General features: G+C 38.7%; 1 protein-coding gene across 2 annotated transcripts in view; it reads right to left on the reverse strand.

Annotated features, from left to right (window-relative positions):
* Positions 1 to 13,978, reverse strand: part of cdh8 (cadherin 8) — a 117,585-nt gene that overhangs the window by 25,902 nt on the left and 77,705 nt on the right. For both annotated transcript variants that reach the window (XM_023953698.2, XM_023953697.2), the window contains exons 4-6: positions 11,153 to 11,272; positions 3,437 to 3,604; positions 3,054 to 3,241 (exon numbers count right to left, since the gene is read on the reverse strand). In XM_023953698.2, coding sequence (XP_023809466.1) covers positions 3,054 to 3,241; positions 3,437 to 3,604; positions 11,153 to 11,272 — 476 coding nt within the window. The remainder of the gene's footprint in view (positions 1 to 3,053; positions 3,242 to 3,436; positions 3,605 to 11,152; positions 11,273 to 13,978) is intronic.

Here is a 13,978-nt window from a genome sequence, read left to right on the forward strand (position 1 = left end):
CTTAACATTTAATGGATTCATTGTGTCATCTACTGTATTTACAAAAGTGCAAATATGCCTATTTATGATGCTATTTATGATGTCTTTTATTATTTTCCAATAAAATGATGGTTATTTCACTTGTCCATGTTTCGATGGGTGCTTCGTTTGTGTGTCTTCATTTAGTATGTTTGTGTTTTGATTGCTCAAATCCAATTCCAATAAATTAATCATTACATTTTCTTCCTCACAGAAGAAAACAAAAAAGGAAAGCAGGGCTTTTTTTTAATTCAGTGTTACTGTTAAATTGAATTATTGTACCACATTCACTTTAAGGAAAACACTGTGGTAAACAGCTTGTCTAATTAGCCCAGCCAGGTTTAATTATAACAATTTTCAATATCAGTCATAAAATCAAATAAAACATCAGTGCAGCCTGCTCCTTTCTTTGGATTGTATAATATCTTGAACACAGAGTCAGAATACAAGCCATATTTTTTGCTGGATCAAATCATTAATTCGATAAACGAACTCGGTGCTTAGACTGAATAATCCAGGAAGATTAGATCACTAATGTAATTGTGTGGTGGCGCTGTTGTGCATCTCCGTCTGATTATAGTAAGATCCAGGGGATCAGTAGGAGCACACAAGTGAGGGTTGCATGACAAATGACAATTCTTTCATGTTCTCAATAAACAATGGAGCTTAACTCGCTGTGTCTAAATTTCTGAGCAGGGAAGTCAGGCTTACATGCAGCCACAAACAGATTCTTGGCTCTGCCGTGTTAACGCCCCACACGTGTCCAACCCCCAACCCGCTGCGCAATTCTTCCGTCTCAGTCGAGCGTTAGCATCAAATCAGTATGTACGCGCAGGCCATTTACAGACATGAAAGTTCAGCGGTGGCTGCAGGGGTGAAAGCTCAGCATCCCGCTAACATCCCTCGACAGGCCTGGGGGCAAACAGATAAAAGGCTTAAAACTCCAACGGCAAAGAACTTCTTCCCTGGTCTGCACCTTTCCTGCCTGACTAGATCAATATGATTTAACCTTGCCACAATGGAGCTAAAATAATTTTAGGACTGCATGCGTGTGAAGTTTACAAACACACACAGTTGAAAGGGACATTTGTTGTTTCTTTCAACTTTGGAATATGGAAATATATTTTCTGGCATGTTTTAAAGTATCCAGTCAACGTAAAAGGCCATACAAAAAACTGTAGAGAAGATTAGAGAAATGATAATATCCAAGAAGATTTCTTTCCATCAACAATCACATTTTGGATTTGTATAAGTTACAGATCTAACACATGCTAACTCTTCTTTTCAGCTCAGATATTTTTTTTCCTTCCTTGCACTGAATAGTGTTAGCAGGACATGGCCTGTTCTGTTATTCATCCCACTACCCACGCTGCTCATTGTTCACACTTTGGCAAAGTCACACCACATGTCCTTGGGGTAATGTCCTTTTATATAACAACACGAGGCTATTCTACATTTGAGTGACACGCAGCTGGTTCTGCACACGCTCAAACTAACTAACCTAAGCCCTAAGGTCTGTACTCCATCAGTCATTTTTTAAATATGTTAGCATGTCCACACTTAAAAACACTCCTCAGCACAGTAGAATCTGGATTAGTGTTATCAAAAAGATCGGAATCGGTATGGTATGAATGTATCACTCCGTCACTCATTAAAAATCAGGATCAAGAAGTTATCTTTGAAAGACCAAGTTTTATCATGACATAATGGTGAAAACGTAGTCACACCTGCAGGGGGTTGACCCGTATGTGTTCTGCAGGTTTCCGGGTCATCCGGGCCCTTGGAGGGTCATAGAGGGGAGCAGCTGCATTCTCTAGGGGCGTCTCCCATTTCCCTTGAGTCTGCTACGGACGACTTAAGGGACATCTTGAAAATGGAACGTACCATTGTCGTGCGTGTGGTAATATCGTGAAGTATTTGTAAGGCTAACGTAAGTTTCTTGCACTGATGACGTACGGATGTTGCTGTTGTATGTCCTTAAATACCGCATGCACAGGAAGTGTGCACGTGATACGCAGGTGCCTGTAAGATGTCCACACAAACTACACTTTGTCTGATTTCCTAATGTATTACAGTCAGGCTGCACCACTAGGAGTGCACACTTAACACATTAACATTTATGGGCTCATGGCACAGTCTGTATGTAAGATTTAAGGGGTAGAAAAGATGAAAAATCTACATGACATACCTGCAACTCACCAATTTTACCCTTACTTACACCAGTGTGTTGTATAAGTGTTCGGTACGACCTGTCACTAGCAGCATGCTGGTTTAAAAAAACCGGATACATTTTCAATCTGTGTTCACCAAAAGTTCTACAACTTGCCCATTAGCCCTACATGTTTGAATGTTTCTTGCTTATGACTAAAGCATGGAAAATCTTCACTTTTTTTTTAAATTGTCTCTTAAAATGTCTCTTATCTTTTCAGCAATAAAAGAAAAAAGAACAAAAAAGAAAAGAAAACATTTCTATTTTTGACTGTAAACTACAGCTGACATGCAACAACTCTAAGCAAAGCAATTAGGAAACAAGTGCTTCCAAATTAAACTGTCGTCTCAAACTGTAAACCTGAGAGTGAAATGATTACATTTTATTTTTATTTTGAAAAAGAAGCAAGACTTCTTGGTTTGAACATGTTTTAGGGGTGAACCAGAATTGATTCTCCGCCTAGAATAACTAGTACAACAAAAAGGAAAACACGTACTCCTAAATAAAAAGACAAACATTAGATTTTTGTTTTTTGACCGATCAGCAGCCGTGTGTGATTAGCACGTTAGACGTAATTTTTCTTTCAGATAATTAAAGCAATTAAAGAGATAATTAGTAAATCATGTATAAAGACTAAAACTCTGTGCTGAGATCAATAACAGACTAAAGAATGAAAGTCTGGAAAGAAGACTAGTATTGATGAATGCTAGAGTTTTTTTCCTAAGGAAGGAGGGCAGACATGAATTTTAGGAACTACTGGTGTACAGAAACTTTTTAAAACTCTGCTTGGAGAAAGATTTACATTTTGAAGTGTTTTTACACTCACCTTCTTCAGTTTGAGAATCCCTTCCTGCGTTTGCGTATCTGTAACGATCTCGAACACCCCCTGGTCGTCTCCCTCGATGATGCTGTATGTTGACTTGGCATTATCGCCGTAATCTCGATCATTGGCCTTCACTTTTCCACCCATTTTCCCCAGAGGGAGGTCTTCAGGAATGACAAAGTCATACAAATCTACAGATGAACACACAAAACTTGTTTTCAATCAAACGAAGAACATCAAACGCCACTGGATAACTATAAATTGCTTCAGATGTGTCAATTTGATTAAAACTTATAATTAATTTGTTCCCAAGAAATACTTGTCCACAAAACCTTTAATTATGTCCTAATTGAGTTCTGGACTTTGATTTTTATAAAGTTTCTTACTTTTGGAGAACTTTGGTGGATTGTCGTTGATGTCTATCAGCGTGACGGTCAAAGACGTCGTACCGGACAGCCCCCCCATGTGGCCGCCCATGTCTTTAGCCTGAATGACCACCAGGTACTCATCTCTCATCTCTCGGTCCATGTCATTGAGGGCAACTTTTATGGTTGCTGGAGGTGGAAACAGTTCATAACACAGAAATGCAATTAAACACATGACTGGTACTCGCTGCACATCTTTTTAATAACTCTCATGTGACCAAAGTCAAGTGAGCAGAAAAAAACAACAGTATACAGTGACCTTCTCGACCATCCTGCTCCCCAGTTATTCCATTCATTATTTTAAACCATGACTTCAAAGAACAAGGACATCATAGCGAGCAGGGGTAAAGATTTCTCTGCAGGTTTGTTCGTGGAAAAGAGTGTTGCAAGGTGATCATGACCGAAAGAGACCCAGCCCCGAGAATAAGCTCTGTTTACTTTCCAATGTGTTGTTCCGCTGTCTGCAGTCATTTGTATTCTGATTGAGTGTGAATTATGCTGTCTGTCTTGTATAATCTTGAATATTGTATGCAGAACGGACCTTATTGACTCTGCCGCAGTGCTGAATATAAAAAGGGCTCAGCACTGGCATATACGGATAATCCACTCAGGAAACAGAGGCCCGCAGGATCATCAAATGAATATAAAACCCCTCATAAAAGCCAGGCTTTGGCATGACACTCTGCCTTGGTCCTCAGCAGCCACAGACAACGATAATGTGCATTGCTATGACGAAAAACACGGAAAGGGCTAGGGTCCCTTCCTGAGACGATATCTTTTTTGTTTTATTGCCGATTTTTCTCTGAAATGTGGCTAATTTAATACATTTTGTATTGGGAAGTCACAAACGGCAATTTTGATGAAAATGCAGGCCTGACAACAGGGAAGCTTCACCAGAGGAAAGCTATTTAGTCAACATGTCCTTCCATAGAAAGGTCAATATTAACACAAAATGGTTAAGATTGAAATGATAACTTCTATTTATTTGAGCAAACTGATGCAAATATATTTATTTATTTATTTTAGCCTTTTTAAGTGCTCCACTTGGCTATTTTGGTCCAAAACGTCTGGGTCACTTTTGCTGTACAAATCTTTTCCAGCATTTAGCCAATTACAAGAGCGTAAACGCTTCACATTTGTTGCTTGTATTAAAAGATTTGATGAGCAGCCCAGCTTTCCTGGCAGTGACTGCTTCCCCTCCCCTTTTGTGTCAGAATGATGAAGCAGAACATATTAGACCACGGGCTCCAGCTTGCTTTTATATATTTCTGACTCTGGTAAAGAATATTTAAAAAAAAAACAATCCTTTGTATCTTTATTTATTTTTAATGTATTTTTAATTAGGTTTTATCATTTCATTCCACGTAACAAAATCATTTGGGTGTAAAATGCTCACAAAATGCTCAATGTGTTCAAATTGTGGGGTAAAAGCTGGAGACAGACCAGTGGAAGTGACAAAATCAAATCAATTTATGAATCAATAGCTTTATTTGTAAATCACCTTTCATCAACGTGTGTAGTACACAAGGTTTGATCTGTAATAGACTTACGTGGTACTTAAAAGGGACATGGTCTGATCAGAACTCAAGAGTGGAATTTATAAAACAGTTGCAAATCTTAGCTAATCAAATCTTTTTCATGTATTTACTGTTGTTCCTGAGCTGCTGGTGAATGAATTTGCTTTTAATTTGATTAAAAGCAGCAATACTTGGCGAATAGTGAAGATGCTTATTTGTGTGTTAATTTTTTTATATATAACAACGCCCCTCTCCCTCTTCCACAGGTGGTTTCTCCTCCAAGCTCGGGTCCTCTACCAGAGGCCTGAGAGCTTGAGGGTCCTGCGCAGTATCTTAGCTGTTCCTAGCAGTGCGCTTTTCTGGACTGAGAGGTCTGAGGTCTTTCCAGGTATCTGTTGTAGCCGCTCCTCCGGCTTGGGGGTTACTGCCCCGAGTGCTCCAATTACCACAGGCACCACTGTCACCTTCACTTTCCAGGCTTTCTCCAGTTCTTCTCTGAGTCCCTGGTATTTCTCCAGTTTCTCATGTTCCTTCTTCCTGGTGTTCCCATCGCTTGGCACTGCCACATCCACCACAACGGCTTTCCCCTGTTCTTTATCCACCACTACAATGTCTGGTTGGTTCGCCATTACCATCCTATCAGTCTGGATCTGGAAGTCTCAAAGGATCTTTGGTGTTTCCCATTTTGACCTTGGGGTTTCCAGTCCATATTCTGCACACATGTTCCTGTATATAATATAAATTTACATATATATATATATATATATATATATATATATATATATATATATATATATATATATATATATATATATATATACAGTATTTCATGGGTAGTTTAATAGAATTTTTATGCACTGTTGGCAATGTGAGTTAGATAAGCTCCTCAGCCCACAGCCAAAGGGGCTTCCTATCTTTTAAGGTGTTCAGCATATAAACCGTTAGAGTTATCTGTATTTGACTAACAATTTTATTTTATGCAGAGTTTTTAAACTCAACTGATTCATCTGAACGATGAGTGATTTACCCCTCCCTGTTAATCCTAAACCCAACGCCTAGCAGGAAGTGAAAGGTTTGTTGGAGCAGACAGTATAGGGACTGGTTAAAAAGCACAACAAAAAGGGGTGTGTCATGAAAAACTAACGCAGTTGCATACCACTTGTGGAGGAAATTAACACCTATCAGCCAGAAAGCAGCGCACCATGATAATGAAGGGTCAAAGCTGGTTTCAAAGAAACATTTGCTTTAAAAGCTTCAGATGAATATTTCTTGATACCTGAGGCATGTTCTTATGTATCTTTTTTTTTTTTTACTCCACAACAATCTGCCAGTAAAATTAATGGCCAATTAAACTATGTAAACTGAGGAGCATTGTGTTTAAAGTAATATGCTATAGCTGAAAAGACCTCAAACTCAGATAAAACGTGAGTGCTTGTTTAGAAGAATAAAAACTGTTTCTCAAACACAAAGTTTTTAGCTCCCTCTATTTACATTTTTTTTGGTGTTTTTTTATGTATTTTTGCTAATTGAAGTAAAGAAACTGATTAGAGTGTTGGTGAAGCAGAGGGAACATTTGTACCTGACGCCTCCAAATCTGCTGGATGCTTCAATGTGAGATTTGACAGACTCCAAGGTAGGTCTACCTGAACGCTAGTCAAGCAAACAAATGGATGATCAGGTAAAAAAGCAGCACAAATGAGGCTCCTCTGTTCAGTCTACTGCACACAGACAAACACACCTCGCCTCTCTTGCTGCCAGCAACACTCTCATCTCTGTTGATCATCGTTAATTATTCAAATCATTTCCTAATCACTGAAAAGGGAGGATAGACAAACACTCATTTCCATAGATATTTGCCTCAACTTTTTTTTTTTTTTTTTTCTCACTACGACCATTTACAAAGTGATGAATTGGGGCATGATGTTTATTTATTTATTGAAAGCTTTCATATTCAATGTGCCACTGTGTCAAACACATTCTAATTGTTGTTTTCTTCTTACCTTTAATTTTTCATTAACATTCATTAAAACATCTGGCTGAATTGAATGAGCCATCTGGGAGCGCTTCCCAATCCCACAAAACACGGATGCTAATCCTGAGACTGTCCATTTTTCCGCGCTCCGGCTGCAGCTGCTTTGGCGCCGTGGCACCAACGTCACGCCGAAACTTCTGGCCTGCGAGCTGATCTAAAGATGCACACAAATTATCCAACTTGGTTTTAGAAGTTGTTTGTCGAGACCCAATTTTTCAGATTATAAACCTTAAATTTACATCTCATTTTTATTAATGTAATTTCCCCCATTATTTAATCGTATTGCTCACAGACACGTGTTAAAAAGTCAGCAGAAAAAGCAATTAAAGATCCACTCTGGAATCTGTTTTGAGATGGCTTTATGCTTGGTGACGCTGCTGAGTCTGAATTTGCTTTGTGAAAGGAGGAAGTAATTATTGTTATTTATTTGAAATTCATAGCTCTGTGTAGTCACAGTCTGTGGCAGCTTCTGAAGGCTGGCCCATTTAGAAGCAGCATTCAGATGAAGGAAGCACTGCTGCTCTGAACATCACTGCACTGTTGAATATTACATTTTGCGGTTTTTAAGATTGACTTTCAATCAGGCTATTCATTGCAAAATGTCACTGATGATCGTATAGGAAAGACCTTTTGCAGTAAGCCTAAACAGAACCTCCATCAATAGGGCCTTCACAGCTGTCTGACTTTAAATGCGTTTGCTGTTGTTTGCATCACTCTGTGTTGAAGCAGTCAAACACTAGATGGTAGCACGGACTGATTTGTTGCAGATAGAACTGATGTAGCTTATGTGAACATAATGTGATCTGGCCTTGTGACAGTAAGGTGTTCCTTCACCCCAAAAGGGATAACGTGGATACAGAAAATGGATGGATAGAGTGATCTGAAAGCATTCCCTAAATTTATTTGGCAAATGATGTGTAAATCAGTGTCTTGCTCTAGTTTCTACACTTGTGCACAGGCAAGTGTAAGCATGCTTTGTTTTAGCTTCAATATCCACTTATTCAATTCAATTACACATGTACCTTTGTTCATATGGCCACAGAAGTGCCAGAATTCCAGTTTTTTGTTCTTAAATTACAAGCGCAACACAGTGGTTCCTCAATTTATCGCTGGGGATGCGTCGCATAAACAACTCGGCATAGGGGAAATCCAGTAGAATTATAGATGTTTTAAGGCTGTAAAACTCTTCATGATTCTGATTCTGATTCTCTGCACACTTTACGTTTATTAGACTTTTCTCTCTCGTTTAAAGTTCAATAAAATAAGTCCAGTCCTTTAGATTGAAAACCAAGATCTGATCACAAAAAAGATATATGGCAAGCTGCACATGCTGTACAAGAGACAGCCAATGAGGACACGGAACACAGTTCTGTTAACACAGTTAAGAAAAAGAAAAACAAAAAAGAAAACATGTATATTTCTTATTTGAGACATATTTTTATCGCTAATCGTGACTTTTACATATTGTTTAAACACCTTGAGAGCATCATAATTTCATTGTGCATTTAATGGCAACAAATAACATTTTGTTTCAAAGTCTATAAAGAAAAAACTTATCCTCAACAATTAAAATGGTTTGAGGTTGTTGGTTTGAGATATGATGTCAAACATAACTTTTTTTTCTTAAAAGGCAAGATGGAGCATGCTCACTTCATCCACGTCACGGTTACTCATACTCACATGTGCTGCAGATCCATGATAGAAGATCAAATGTTATGACTAACGTCCATGCAGATGTAAAATTGTTGCTTTTATTTACAATTTTACTAAAATTCCTTGCTTCAGTTTGCATTAAAGTTTGCATTAACCGCGTATATTCAGACAAACTAATTTAAACGTGAGGACATTTTTATTTTTTTGCAATGTCAGCATTTCCGAAGCTAAATTTTGCTTTTTAGTCATAATTTATCTGTAAATTAGACCCCTTGCTTTCTGACAGTGTCAGAGTAATGAACCCAAGTAAAAGTCTTTCTAGTGTGGAGCATGCATGAGTGAACAGAGGAGTCAATATGGAAAGAAGGGTGCTGTTGCAGCTTGAGGTAGCAGCAGCTTCACGCAGCGATGATCTATAAGTGTTTCAAAGGCAGATGGGCAAAGTAACCTGCACTACAGTTGTTGTTACACAGCTTTTCCACAATAACCTGCTCTGTCAGCTCCCCTTCAGCGAGCTTTTGATAATGCTGTCCCATATGGGCTTGCTTAATAGAGCTGAGGTTAAATAATATCATGTTGACATAGCTGTGAACAAATTCATCAGCGTGCTACACATCTGGTATGTGGTTAACTATGAATCTTTTTAGATAATATGCACTTTGGGTGCAATGCACAACAACAGAGTGAGATTATTGGAGGTGGACCTGCAGGTGGGTAAGCTGTTGCATCTCTGTCTGCAAGAACTGTGGCAGCCTGAAGCACAACACTTTTCACATGTGGACGGAGAGTTTTCTAATTTCAGGATTTTTTCATACACATTTTTAGAAGATTCTCTGACCCTGAACCCTGATATCGCCACCCTGCTTTTTCCAGCTCAGCTCGCTACTGATGGGCTGCATCAGGCGATTTGTGGTTCTGGCTGACTAAACATGCAAAAAATGAAACTCTAGATAGTAAAAAGACACTTGTTTAAAGAAAAAAGAATGATCTCATTTGCTGTCTTGCAAGAAAGTTTTTCAAAAGTAAAATAATCTCAGTTTAATAAACCGTCTTAATTTCTTTCTAAATAATACAAATTCTTCTTAAGACAATTATTCCTACCCCAGTGGCAGATTTTTTCAGCAAAAATGTTTACAATTGAGGACATTTTGACTTGTATCTGTTTTTGTGGTTTGGGTAATAAGCTGGAAGCTAGAAAGCATGTTGTAGAGCTCGAGGACCCGGGTTACGCCGCCTCGGTTGCAAAGGTTCAACTCAGAATCTAATATTTACATAACAGGCAGGGAAAAAAAGTATCCATCATATTTGGTTTATCCACATTTCAGTTAAATTGGGAAAATCTCTGCTGGGAGAACTAAAATGCTTTTACTTTCCCAACAGATACCTTTAAGGATTTGCCCAGAATATCTCATGAAGGTGAAATGTATTCTAAACAGTTATTTAAAAGAGGTTAACTAGTTGTTTTTATTGTTGAGGAGCTTTTTTTACTCTCTTGAGTCTTCAGGGTCATAACCTTGTCCTTTAAAGGGAACCAACACAACCTTGTGTGATCGACAGAGGAAAAATGGCAAACAGAATCTGAATAAAACCAAGAACACAACTGAAAAACCAAAAACCGAACCAAAGTGCTCAGTCCATAAAGAATGTCAGGTCAGAAGTCACTAACGGTGGACAGCCAGGCTGCTTCAAAAAAGTTATCATACACCAAACCCATCTTTTTCCAGAAAACATAAGTATTTAAACCTCAAGGTTGTACTTAAAGCTGATAAGGAACATTTAAAAAGTCTGTTTCTTCCTTTTTTATATAGTTTGAAACATCTAATTTAAAGTTATCACAACTGTCAATTGAAGTTACTTATCTAGAGAGTCGCTCAAGTCCAGATGGCTCACATTTGACCTGAACTGACATTACAAACTCATTTATCTTGGTGGAAGTACTTAATGAATAAAGACAATGTTTAAATACTAAAAGGTCCATCATGACGTGTCTGGCCCTGTCTAGAAGGAAAAAGCTTTTGAAATAATCCCTAGATGTAATCACTGTCTTACTTTGAAAGCCCATTTCTTTCCTTTTTGTCCCATTATGGGTGTGACTTTCATTCATTATATTTCACAAGATATTACGCTCCCCATTTGTTGGAAACTGACAAAGGGCCTGCGCAGTGTATTAAAAGCTCCCATTAAAATAACGAAGCAACATTTCGATCTCTCACAGATCTCAGTGAGGCCATGTCAAACAATGAAGAACAGCTCAAAGAGCTTTGCCCGCACTGTTGAGGTGTCTTCCTTTTTGTCTCCCTTTTTAAAAGTCATGGTAATTAGAGGGAACTTTGCGTGTAGCATAATGCTCAAGTTATTAGCATTGAACCATTTTGACGTGGCACAAACCTTTTATGCTGCAGGTCTGCACTTTCTGAAATGTGCAGACCACAATAATTATTGAGGGTTTTTTGATTACAAAAGGGCTGAACTTACCAGAGTTTGGATCGACAGAGAAATACGGTTGCCCCTGCAGTATGCTGTAGACCAGTTTAGCACTGTTCCCATACACTGGATCATCAGCATCTGTGGCTGTTACCGTGGTAACCGAGGTACCTGTGGTGCAGAAGAACAGAGTTAAGGAATGCAACTCTACAGGCAATCATCTCTGAATGGCTGCAAACTGAAATGTGGAAGCCAGTCTGGATCGGCGTGTTCACCCCGATGGGGGTTGATTAGTTCACAGATCTTAATTCTCGTGTCACAGCTTTTTCCAAGAGAAAGGAAGAAATGTGGGGTTCCTTTTGGTACTGTTAAGAAAACTAATATCTGATCAAGGTTTACAAAATATTGCATTAATGTGAGCATTAATGTACACACACAGTACAACGGAAGTTCTTGTGGTAAGCGTGACAAGATCTCAGTAGAGAAATATGTCATACAGGAAGTGTGGCTTAATTGAGCAAAGTAGTCATGTCAGTGTTGATTAGCCGTTTAATGTCTTTTAGTACCAGTTTTTGCTGAATTGTTAAGACAAAAGCAAATCAACGTTGATGCCAATGCGTCCCAAAAATACACAGCATGTGAAACATTTTCTAAAAAAATGTCCTGCTCTTACGATGCTTACGTTTGTCAGTACCACACATTTCAATGTTGTAAGAATGTCCTAAAACAACCCCTTTAAATATTTTTGTTTGATTTTACACAGTGGCAGAGCTAGAACATTTTACATGGGGGCAGAAGACTTTGGAAAAGTGGCAAAATGAGTGGAAAACAGATACAAATGGAAATTAGCTATTAAGATCCTATCTGGTGCAAGCATATTTGCTTTTTAAGCTCAATCTAGCTGTACGCTGTCCCGAGAAATTAACAAACAAAAGATCAACAATTTGCATTTCAAACAGTTTGATTATCGAAGGAAATAATTTTAGGAGCCAACATTTCATTTAAAATTATTGCTTTTGTTAAATTTGCATTACTTAAAGAAGCTTCCATTATTAGTTCTTAATCTTTGTCAATTATGATGATAATATTGACTCAAATATCAAGTGGGGGGGGGGGGGGGGGCAAGCTTTTTGCTGGGGTAGGGGGGCTTCCCCTGCACACACCCCCATAGCCCCGCCCCCTATTTTACAATATATGTTCAACCAATGTACGTCTGCCCCAGTAATGTTGTGCAACTGAAACGTGTATTTACCTATTTGCTGAATGTTAATAGTTTTTGTCCCCGAAACATGCAAATAATATTAATTCCTGTCACATCAAAAATGCACAAAAATTAGATTTTTAATTAAAATATCCTTATTAAACTTGCAGGAAATATATCCCAGACTTTCATTAATATTCAATTTTACCGAATGCTCAAGGCAAATCTAAGAAGATAATAGTGAGGATTCAATGCAGCATTTTAGCTTATTTAAAAATATAAATTCACACCAGACATTAATATAAATAGAGAATAAGGGCAATTACATCTATTCAGTTGCAATTCACAGAGACTCAGCTTTTCTGCAGACTGGAAGTGGAAGAGAAAAGACATGCAAATAGGGAGCAATGTGCTAGCAGGAAGCTGCAGATGGCACGGTTATTGTTCCAGGAAAAGATGTTTAGAGGGGTTCAGACAACAAAGGGAGATGTCCCTCGTCATAGACGACACAGGTCCTGCCATGGGCCCCAAAATCTGCCCACTGCAGATGATACAGCTTCTAAAAAATCTGCGACAAGTAAACAGCATCCAGACGGTCCAGTTGCAGCAGCAGATGCGGCAGCATTCAGAGGCACAAATCAGACAGCTGCATTCTGTTGATGTTGACTCATATTTCCAATGTACGAAGCAATAACAAAAAAAAAAGTAAAAAAATGGCAACATTTATTGAGTGACAGGGAAGCAAAAACAACAACAACAAAAATCATGTTATGCTGAGTTCAAGCAACATCAAGCTTCCTGTGCTGTCAGCTACACGCGTCAACCATTGATTAATAGTCACCACCGTGTATGCGCTATCGCTACAACAAAACACAGAAAAAGCCACCTTTGCACTCTAACTGGAGTAGCAGTTTCACTGTCGCAACCCAATTATTTCACAGTGAGGGAGCTTCAAGTGGTCCTCTGGGACAGAGGTGTTCTAGTAATTCATAGTCTTATGATGACCCAGGTTGTTGTGTTGCCGAAGCTTACAGTGTACATTTCCTTCTGCTTGTTAAACCCCATGCTGTTTCTCAACGCTTAGATCACTGCAGATCAATGAGTGTTTTTTTTTCTTTCTTTCTTTTTCTCTTTGCCTCAAAAGCATAAAAAAAATGTAAAAATATATGTGTCAGTTGCGGAGTTGTTCTTCTTGACTCCTCTGAACTGTGCCTCAGATCATTTACTTTTAGTCTTTGCAAAATAAACAATGTGCCTTGTAGTTCGCATTCTTCCTCCGAGAATCTCACATTTTTATACATTTAAACTCCATTCAGGGACAGGACCTCAGGATGCTCTGCTATTTACGGCCCTGCCAGAACTGCAAATATGTCAGCTCAGTGATACAATATCAAATTAAAGCCGCGAGCAGCGTTGTATGGCCCGCAGGCGCTACCTGCACCCGCCGCCCCCCTTTGACCCGGCCTACCTGGCTGAGCGGCTGCTACACAGGCCTCATTCTGCCTCTCTAACTCAGCCACCCTAGTCAGTGCTGCACAAGACAAAATCATGTAAAAAATATATATGTATATATTCTGTTGGTTTTATCTCTAAAGCAACCATTTTATATTTTGATTGGGAGGGGGTGACAAACAGTTCTATGTCATTATTAGTTCATATTGTATGTTCTATTGTTT

This window comes from Oryzias latipes, chromosome 3, assembly GCF_053564925.1.
Source record: "Oryzias latipes strain Hd-rR chromosome 3, Olatipes_Hd-rR_3.1".
NCBI lineage: Eukaryota > Metazoa > Chordata > Actinopteri > Beloniformes > Adrianichthyidae > Oryzias > Oryzias latipes.